General features: G+C 39.4%; 1 protein-coding gene and 1 pseudogene across 1 annotated transcript; both read right to left on the bottom strand.

Annotated features, from left to right (window-relative positions):
• Positions 1–6,241: 6,241 nt before the first annotated feature.
• On the bottom strand, positions 6,242–6,862 carry LOC147640014 (putative eukaryotic translation initiation factor 5-2). The gene has a single exon (XM_086824375.1). It carries the CDS (start codon positions 6,797–6,799, stop codon positions 6,242–6,244), a length of 558 nt encoding a protein of 185 aa, XP_086680501.1. The 5' UTR covers positions 6,800–6,862.
• A 2,001-nt stretch (positions 6,863–8,863) lies between these two features.
• Positions 8,864–10,979, bottom strand: LOC147640013 (uncharacterized; annotated as a pseudogene).
• Positions 10,980–11,223: the final 244 nt, after the last annotated feature.

Genomic DNA, 11,223 nt, shown 5'->3' with positions numbered 1-11,223 from the left:
TCTATTGCTCTCTTGTTCTTGATTCTTTTGCAAAGATTGATGAACAGAAATAGCCACAGAATAGTCTTCGCCACCAAATGGGGACATAACATAACATATAGACTTCAATATATCCTAAAACTAAATCATAACTATTAATCAACAATTATATTTCACACACTTCTTTCACTCAGATTTAGGAGGGAAAGAAAGCTCTTGAACATAGCTACTAAAACACAAATTCTAATTTTCTCTTGAACATAGCTACTAAAGCTCTTGAACATAGCTACTTAAACACAAATTCTAATTTTCTCTTGAACATAGCTACTAAAGAAAACAAACACAAATTCTAATTTTCTTTGTAAAGGAGGGAAAGTGAAAAATCAAAGTAAACTAAAATCATTAATGTGCAAAGGAAGGAAAGTGAAAAGTCAAAGCAAACTAAAATCGCCCTAAACTGAAAACCCTACTTTTCTTATTCTAAAAAATGTAGAGAAGTCTCTAAATGAAGAAAATATTTATAAACCCCTGTATACTTAATGAAAAATGATGAAAATTAACAGTCACACTCTTAGAGCATAGAGGTAGGTGTGGATAAAAAGAAATTTGAAAATCTGATATCTACATCAAGTTATTGCGTTTTTTAACTTTTCCCATTTTGAAATACATAAATGCAATCTATTTGGAAGGAATTAGAAGCTGAAAAGTCAAGTGGGCATTTAAGAGTGTCACATCTTAGATGCTTCATGTTTTTAGATCAAATAGAATATTATTATTTCAGATTTGAGAATTTTGAGGACAGGTGGTCATAACTTTGAAGATGGGACAGTATTACAATAAAATAATACGTGAATCTCTATTAAAAACAATATAAAGAGATCTCCTTGATTCTACAAGAGCTAATATTATAACATTATTTTAGAATCTTTTTCTAGAGAGAGAGAAGTGAGAGAAACCCCTTTAGGGACAAAATGGAGAGTCCACATTTCTCCTAATGTAGGTAGTAAGGTGTCAACTTTTTGTGCACCACAAGGAACTCTAAGAGTAAGAAGTCCACCACATAGTTTTATAAAATGTGTGTTACGATCACTCACTATTTCTAGTGGGAAACCAAAATGAGTAATCACATTCTTAAAGAAGCTTTGCAGTAGATCTTGCATCAAAATTTTGCATAGCTTTGCCCACTTTATATGCCATGTAGTAGGTCCATAGAGCAAAGTACAACTTATACTCCCAATTGCTCCTTGATGCATCTACCATCTTGGTGAGAATAGTGCACAACATCTTGTTTGTGCTTTCACTTATGGGTAGTAAGGTGTTGCCTTTTTGTGTGCACCACAAGGAACTCTTTGAGTAAGAACTCCACCACTTCATTTCTAAAATGTGTACCATGATCTCACTATTTCTAGTGGGCAACCAAAAACAAGTACATTCTTAGAGAAACTTGGCGGTACCTCTTGCATCAAAATTTTTCATAGCTTTTCCCATGTTTTGATGTAGTCATGATGGCACGATATGATGGGGCGACTATACTGAAGCATGCCTATAAGGCATTCATGCCTTACATTAACCACAATGGCATCATGCCATCTAGTAATCATCACAAAAAGTTAATCATCAAATGACATTAATGTCCCTCCTAGATCAAAGACAAAACATTGTGACAACCACCTCTCAACTGAAAGTCCTCATGGATCAAATGGTCGAAGTATAATAGAAGACAAACTGCACCACCTAGATAAAAGACCAAGCTCCAACACATGCCTAAATAGTAAGATAAGGGAACCCATAGACATCCACCAAATCTTCCCCGATTATAAGGCCAAAGCACAAACTGAAGCATCCAACTCATCTGATAGCACCACACATCTCTATTATACCTTCGGGATCAAAAAATTTGCTAAACTATCTTGCGATAAGCCATGCCACCACTATTAAATAAAATGTGTTGCCTCCTACATCCACCCTCATGTACGTCTCTAAATCCACATTCAATTATGTCATCCTAGGCATCAAATGTAATTCTTTTTCACAAGAAAAATTTGTATCTCTCTTGTATTCAAGAACTCATTCACATCATCACCAGGCATGTCCACAACAAAGTAGGCAATAGATTCTCTTGAAAAGGCATCACAAGTCTCAAGTATTGCATAAAAATATGAAAATAGATCATAGCCTTGTAGAAGATCATCTAGAACCATAAAGAAATCCCAAGCATCTTGTATAATCCTGCTGCTTGCTCCAGTGCATAAGCTTAGAGGCAAGCCATGCCCCTTGTTTTCAAGTGCATCCTTCAAAAAGGAAGTCCTCCACACTATTAAAATGACTGGCATGTAAGGAAAACACATCCAAAACATAAACATAGGCATCCATTAATCTAACGAGAGCTCCTTGCCACCAAACATAACACCAACGGTACCAAACACGATAGCTAGGAATAATACAAATCACTCCAACAAGAGGTAGAACCAAACATAGCAACCATAGCGTCCATCTGCAACCAAGAACACCTAAAAACTTGTTAGGAAAACACCTAGGAACTTGTGTAACCCCATGCAAAACATTTGGAAGATTTTAACGATGCTCATCAACCAACCTATTAGCTAAAAGAATAGATGACTCCACCAAGTTCACATCCCAACACTCCTCAATGTCGCCATAAATAGAAGAAAACCAACAACCAAACATTGCACCTTTAGCGGCTCCTCACTATCCAAAAGCTCACCAACAAAACCTTCAGAAACTGAAAAAGGGACCACTAAACTTGGACTAGGAATCACTATCAAATTGACATCATTGTCTAGAGCATTCACATCCTCAACAATATTCAAAACCTTAGAGCTATCCTCCTACAACTCTTCAAAAACTACATCACTGTACAGATTCACCAAGATCCATCTCATCCTTATATTCAATTGTTGCACATAGATTATTGCATGCCTGATTATCATTATCCTCTTCGACATTGGACTGGCTCTTGACTTACATTGTGAGATAAATCGTCATCCATAACATACCTCCTGAATCTCCTCTCCATCATAAAGTTCACAAGCTGCATATCTATCTTCATCACATAGGGCATAGTTCACCTCCACATTGGTACCAAGAGAATCAGCACAAACACAAACACCATCATCCAAGCCACTTGTCTCCTTGGTCTTCTCCAAGGCCATAGTAGTCTTCTCAAGAATCTCCTCATCTCCATCCATCATCTCCATCTTTGAAGATGAACTCAAATCACAACTTTGCACAAGAACAATTTGTGGAAGAGCACCATCAAGCCCCAAAATATTGAACTCCACCTCCTCAATATTATGCAGCTATCTTGATTCCCAAAAAGGAAGCATATATTGTTAAATTTGTGGAAGTAAACTTGAACATAAATGGCCAACAAGTAGGAGTGGTCCCCAAATCACCAAATATTGCTAACAAACAATCCCATATCAACACAACTTTATCTCCATAATCTTCAAGGGTCTCTTTGTCTTCTTGTTTCACATCCTTAAGCTACACCCACAATCTTTATTGCCTTTGTACAAAGCCAAACTTGTCCACTAGTGCTTGTTGAAGAAGTTCCCAATCTCCTTGGATGTTCTCATCTTGCCTCTGACACCAATCCCTTGCATAATCTTGTAGCCACCTACTTCCATAAATAGCCACCTACTTCCATAAATAGCCTTGTCATAATCATCATTGATCCCGATTCACTAAAAGTATTGTGTAGCACAAAAGCTCCACTCACTAACATTCTCTTCATCTCATCTATAGAATAAGAATCGATTGGGAGAAGAAATCATATGTATAGTTGCTCTCAAGAAATATCCAACATCAGCCTTGTAAATTGAAGATTTCCGGATGAAGAACTCCTCCATGGAGGCACCAAAATGAAGGTAGAAAATGGAAAAAGACCTCTATAGCACCCTTTACTCCATCACTCAAAGGCAACAACTCGAACAAAAACTTAACACTCCCTCTACTTTCACCATAGTTCTCAACACTCATAGCTCAAACCCATCAAGAAAAACTTGAGAACACTTAGCGAAGTAGCACACCAAACTTGTAAAATGAGAACGGAGTGAGATAGACAAATAGAACAGAGATAAAACTCTATATCATCAACAAATGTGGAACAAAACTCATAAAATGAGAAAAAAAACACTAGTATAACTATTCAATTATACCTCAAAGGGAAACATGTACAATCAAGTGATGGGAGGAAAAACTCCCCTTGCATAGAAATTTCATAAGAAATAGCATGGAAAAAATCTACCTCATCTCTTGATTTCTCTAGCTCAATCCTCTATTCTCCATCCTCTTGAGGTGAAGTTTTCCTCCCCTACTCTTGAAATGAATTACCTCTCTTCTCAAATCCCTATCTACCTCTGTAATTAATATGCAGGTCCTCCTCTAATAGGTGAAGCAAATGGTGGTTTATAAAAATTTTCAAGAATTCTCTCTTCCTCTCCTTTTCTGTCAAAAAAGAGTGGTGCTGCTCTTATTGTGAATGGTGTAGTCTTTTGAGCAAGAATGGCATCCTTTTATACAGAAAAATCCTTATTTTTTAATCTCACAAATGGAGGCCTCTCCTTTTCTTTTTTTTAATCTCACAAATGGAGGCCTCTCCTTTTCTTTTTTTTCCCCGAAAATGGGGTGTGGTAGTTTTTCTCTGCATGGGTAGCCGATGACAGCGCACAACCACACGAGGACGGCTAGAGGTGATAGACAGCACATAGCCAAGACCACCGAAAAGGGTGTGCCAATCCACACTGGAAAAGGTGCCCAAGCATTGGATGCTCAAGAGCCACAAGCCCAAGCCACAAAACCAATAATCAATAAGGCCATGCCCCCCTCTAGTTAATGCCTTTAGAAGGGCCCAAATGCCTATAAGCCCTCCATGTTTTTTGGAAACCACAGCGTGTGGGATTAAACAACGCTCTCCTTTGGACACGTTTTCCTCTAGAAAAAAGCATCTTTGTGAGTCCTACTAAAGTTGGAAAAAAGCTAAGTCCCTAAGCTTATTCCAAGCATTGAGATGCTAATATTATTTGCCAATAATGATATACTTTTTTATTGCTGACAAGATGCATAGACTCCTTTACATGATCCCACATAGCTAGTCCATGCTTCCCCCCGCTGCAAGGTCCATGAGAGGAGAAGAAAAAACCCCAATCACTACATATGAATTACCTTTGAATTTTATGATTCTTCAAGTACTCACTAAATTCATTAGAGCACTCTCCCTCTTCATGTGACCTTAAACACTTAACTTGAAAAGGTGTTTTTTAAAGCCATAACTTTCAGATTCTATCACTTTTCTCTTTAATGAAATATTCCCACACCTTATTTATGTGGTCACATCAATGAAAGTTATATAATAATGACATTCTCCCATTCAAATGTCTTCTTTGTTGGCACCCATTTTTTTGAGTGCACCACATCAAGTGGTCTCTTACATTCTTGTCATGCGGAAATATATTTTTTGTTTGCTTTCCAAATTGATATGCTTTAGAAATCTTATGCATTCCATCCACTTTGAATTTTAGCATACCTATAACAATATCAAAAGTCTACATAGACTTTAAACACTAATCGTTCACATGACAAATACGTTTGTGTGCCAGATATCCATATTGACAACAACACTTGTACCTTCGTAGTCTTCATCTTTGGTATGCTTACATCCCGGGGCCTCCACCTTCCAAAAAAGTTTGTATCACGTGCGTTCAAAGGCATATTTTAAAACCCCTCTGTAGCCTGATTTCCCCTATTTTATGCATACCTCCTATTACTTTTGCAATATATTATTATAACCCTCCTGTACTTTTAAAATTTCCAGCTCATAGAATTTTTTCCCCCCTCTAGTAAATTTAAATTTAAAGATATCACGCCCCTTACAATTATTGAAAAAGGTGATCACAAGAATAATCGATAAGCCTTTGTCAACTTGCATATACTACTACATCTAGAAGGATGCCGTCATGTATTCTCACCTTGACCTTATCTTTGAATTTGTGCGTTCCAAGAGAAAACAAGGGAGATCCTTAAGAACATGTCCTTTCTAAATGCCTTGAAAGAAGGCCAGCATGCAGACTTAGTGAGATTATCAAGGTCTTCCTAGAAAGTAAGAATGCAAGTTTATTGAAACAAAGAATTGAATACTGATGTCGAGAGTGGAGAGTTCACGGGAGAGTAGGAGACGAGAGTCAACAATGTGTGGGTGTGAAGAATGGATAATGGGCACACCACAACCCACGAGTTTTATTCATGTGTTAGAGTTAGGGTGGAACCGGTTCATCTCCTCATCCACTGCCTCGCCTTCCTTCAGGCGTTCTTTTTCAGCTCTCCTCATCCCTTTCTTGTCATTTTTTTTCTTTTGCTTTGGAGGATTCTTCAGGATAAAGGTAGTCAGCTTGTCTCTCATGTCAACATCAGATACAAATCCACAAGTAGCACACTTCAACGTTATAAACTGACTTTTTGTGATGACTATCTCTGTCTCTGGGTTCCCACATCCATAACACTGGTCATATTTCTTAATGAAATTTTCCAAAAGCCCTGCAAGTTTTGCTGTATCATGTGCTCCATTCACAATAGCAATGCCAGCTTTCTCATCAAATTTTGACTGTGCACCAAGTTCACATCCAAAGTACTTAGTAGTGTAGGCTAGAGCCCTAGCCAAGGCCTTTGCAACATCGATCATGTTCACAAGATTGGTCTTGATTCCATTTCCTCTGCCTTCAATCTTAGTGATCAGCTTAGGCATTTTATACCTGTAGAAGGCATCATCACGCTTGCTGGCCCCGATGTTCTGAAGAGCCATTTCAAAAGGAGCACTGGCACTTATACAAACTCAAAAAGGCCCTTCGTCTGGTAAGAAGAGATGAATTTCTTGCCGTCCAGACCGGATGTGGAGCAAAGATGAGCTCTCTCCTGATGAAGCCATATCAGCAAATAGAACCAAGAAATAAAGTGTATGACTCCCTGCAAGCACTTAGAAGTGCTCAGCAAAGTATCTCCAAAGCACGGAAACACTCCCAGATAAATAACACTTGCCTGCTCAATGTCTGTCAAGCATCCAAAGATGCTCCCACTGGCACAAAAGCTGTATGTACGAGCTCAAAAGCTCAACCAATGAGTAAGAAACAATGTCGAACTCTTTTCCAATCCCCGATGGTCAATACCTCAAAGCATGTACCCAAGACATAACCCGAATAGCATAGGCATAAGCATACATGAGTAAAATAGCTTCAGCCCACTGTATGTCAGCAGTGATTCACTGCTCAAAACTGAGTATTCTCAGTCCTAAATCAGGGCCAAAATGATGGCAAACCATTAACATAGCATCTCCATACATGTAGACATCATACGGGCATCAATATGCATCAAGTGATCAATCCCGGTAAGCATAGACTTCAAGAGATAAGTGCTGCCCTGTTTTTGGCCTGTTTGTAGACTGTTTACACAGTCCCAAACCTGAAGCAAAAAGCTTCAATGTTCAATGCCAAGTCCCGAGGTTGTTGGCAAGTGTTTAACCAAGCCAAATGGAGCCAAGTCACAGCCTGTAAGGCTGGCGCAATCTGCGCTGCTACTCCTTGATGGCCTACAGCCCACGTGGCACAAGGGAGGGTGAAGGGGGGCTCAATAGGGAGCCAATGAAGCCACAAGTCAAGCCTTAGTGCCCCTTAAGAGGCCCACCTAGAGATATGAAGCAATGAAGCTTCAATGGTGGCTGCCCCAACTTTTCTCAGACCTGCAGACTGAAAAACTGAAGTAAAACCCTGTGGGGGATGAAGCAATACCTCTGTGTGAATGCCGTGAGGGTGCCCAAAGGGGCCGGGAAGGTGCTCGGGAAGCCGGGGAGTGACGGGAGCTCGAAGGAGTCGGATATGGCTGCAAGGAAGGAGACCCAATGCGAGTAGGGAGTCGATGGGAAGCTCAGCAATTTGACTACAGATTTATCAGCATCATCATACTCCACAGTCCACAGTGCATTCGACTTTGAATCATCCTGCTCTGTGACACCGTGCTAGTGTGGAATTTCGTAGCAGACATACAATCAAGATGACACATTTTACGTATGGTTGACATCCAAATTGTGAAGCAGACAACACCAACAACTCTCATGCCTGTCAAAATAAAATTGGGCAACAGCTGCAACACAAATAAAAACATATGCATGCACATAAGAACTGGTCTAACAAGGAATCAATAAAAGACATGCACATGCTTTTTAGTAACCTATTCTTGGATTAAACACCTACTCATCATACACGCATATCATTGAACTTCATATAATGTCGTTGACTAGAGCTGCTCAAATGTATATTATACTCAAGCTACCTACATTATAGAAGGGATATACATGACATTTAACAAAAATCTACAATATGTATAAGTGTTTGTGATTCTTTCTTTAGCCGTTATTGTAGGTCCCATTGCCTGCTGCCAAAATGGATTGCCTTAGGAATGAATTGGATCTGCAAAACAATCTGATAGCAATCAAAAGAGAAATTTTGTATACGTGAGCTAAAGATGTTCCTCTATTCTTTTGAATTAAAGCAATAACTATGACTTACTTTCTCTCACAAAAACTGTCCTTGAATATACGCTTAGACATGTCGTCATACATAGTCATGCATACCACGGCTACAAAAAGCATGAGTCTACATAAGTCAGAGTCGCTAAGTCTTTCAGCCCGCACCCAAAAAACTTCAGCCCCACCAAAATTCAGCCCATGTCAAATCAGCTTCTTGCCTCCCTATGTGTTTGATGACCTGTTGCCTACAATCAAAATGAAAATGAGAAAAATGATGCAAAAATCTGATATAACATGACTTAAAAATACAATTAAATGCTTCAACACTTACGTGAATCACATGAAAAACTAACCTGAAGTATTTACAAAATCATTAAAAATCTTGTAGTCATTTTGATGTAGTTCATATTTATCAGTTGCTGTATTGTATGTTAAATGTGCCAATGCAATAACTGACTCTATATCGACCATGTTCAAGTCCATCAAGTCATAAGTAAATCTTCGACACCCTTTCACCTTTTGATACCAACCAAGCTGAATTTCTACCCCTTGAGGCCGGTCCGTCAAGTCAAAACCTCGCTTATAATCCACATACCTGCCACCTACCTTCTTTCTCATCTTTTGAACTCTTCCAAGGTACCAAGTGCTATGAAGTGTGTCCATCTTCTTCAGATTTGTCGCTTTTCCAATTCTCTTTGACCTTTTTTGTCCCTCTCCATGTGTCACATCATGGAAATAAATTGCGCAATCAGACCCTATTCCAAAAAAATTGCCATTACTAGATGACGCTTCTTTTTCCTTGTGGCTGAAATACACTCCTTGCTTCACCCTAGTCAACCTATCCTTTGACAATGTAGAATTTCCATTGAGTTGGCTTACCAAAGTAGATTTGAAGATGAATTTGCCATCAACCTCTACCACCGGTGAGATACTCTTCTTCTCAGCTTCATTGCTTGCCTCATCAAGAAGCCCATCGATCTCATGTCGAATCTCACTCAAAGATATGACCTCGTCATCTTCATTGCTCTCGTCGCCAATGGGGCTATCATCACCACATGGCTCCGCAAAGTCATCATGCTCATCTGCCTCGCCCATTTCAGTATCTAGCTTTGACCACATTGATTCTGTATCTAACCAAGGCTCTTTCCACCATTTAAGACCCTCACTTGTGCAAGGTTTGAGGCCCAATGTCTCACATAAAGTTTGTGCCTGCTTCAATCCCTCTTTTAATGCATCTATCATCTTTGTATCACAGGAAACACTTTCGTAGTTCCCAAGATCTGCTTCCAAAACACCTTCATGCTTGTTCAAGTCCTTCCAAATGTGTTCTTGTTTCTTATGGGCCCTTGAAAAAGTCACCCCATTTGAGCTATACTCATGCATGGCAACCTGATTCAAACTACCAACACAATGCAAAAGATCTCCAAAATCAAACGCTCTTTCCTGCCCAACCATACCGCCAATCTTGCTGAAATAGATCTCCGCTGCATCAGATCCTGTGAGATGTAGAGGACATTTGAAATTTGGATAGAACTCCCGAAACATCTTTATAAGTAGAACAACAAAATGGCAAGAAAGTTGAATGTCTATGTATGCCTCTTTGCTAATGAAGTTTTCCCTTAGGTTGTATGTAGGATGGTGATGTAGCCATAATCTCCACAGCTTGAAGAAGAAGACCACTTTAGCTGCAAGCACCACACGCTGTCCCAAGTCTAAATATGGTGATAAGAATATGTCTATGTAGTCAGCAACAACCTGCAAATATGCCTCGGTCCCTTGCATGCTCCTCTCTTTCTTTCGCATTTCCCTCATACATTTTTGCACTTGTCTAGAGACAATCCTTTGGGCTGCCCCCCAGTTTTGACGATCATTTCGTTGTATGTCCCCATCTCGCAACCTGTGCTGATCAACAGAGAAAGTGTTGTAGACCATAGCAACGTGATTGAGTGTAATCCACACACGCCCAATTGCAAGCTGTCGGGTAGGACTGTCAAGAGGACTCACAAGCTTCTTTCCACAATGGACAAAATCTTGATCATGTAAACCATACACATCTCCTCTCACAAATCTTCCTTTCAACTTCCATCCAGGCCAATCAATGAAAAATTGCCTATCTCTCTTTCCTAGGTAGTCTTCAACCATGAGCTTTCGACGTCTACTGTCACCATCTGATGCATGCCCAATTATTGGACCTATCACGTCTTTGAACTTTGCATTCCACATCCGCTCCACAAGCATCCATTGGGTTCTGATGAAATCACTATCAAAGCGGTTGCATGTGCAATGCACAACTAGAGCCAATCTTGGAAGACTCTCATGAAGAGGGTTGACAATGAGGAGCCTTGCATAGTGTCCCACCACGTGGTTTTGGAAGGCATCTACTATTGTCTCATATCCTTGTGCTCCATCTCCAACGATGATGGCATCATTTGAAGAGCATTGATGATCCTCTCCTTCTCTTCCACAAAACCCAATCAAAGCATCATCTTTTGCATTCCATCTACATAAAGAGAAAGATTTTTATTTCAGCCCGCTTCATGCACAAAGAACTTTATATTTACAATCAAAGAAAGGAAGAGATATTGAAAAAAGCTTACCTAATGCGTCGCTTGATAGTTGTCTCATCTTCAACAATGATAATTGGCACTCGTGATGTTATTCCATGTTTCCTCTTTGCTTCAACATATATCTTCCCGATTGCATCAAAG

The sequence above is a fragment of the Cibotium barometz genome, chromosome 3 (assembly GCF_041138505.1).
Source record: "Cibotium barometz isolate CiBa-2024 chromosome 3, ASM4113850v1, whole genome shotgun sequence".
In the NCBI taxonomy this organism is placed as follows: domain Eukaryota; kingdom Viridiplantae; phylum Streptophyta; class Polypodiopsida; order Cyatheales; family Cibotiaceae; genus Cibotium; species Cibotium barometz.
This window is presented reverse-complemented; position numbering and strand designations above follow the sequence as displayed.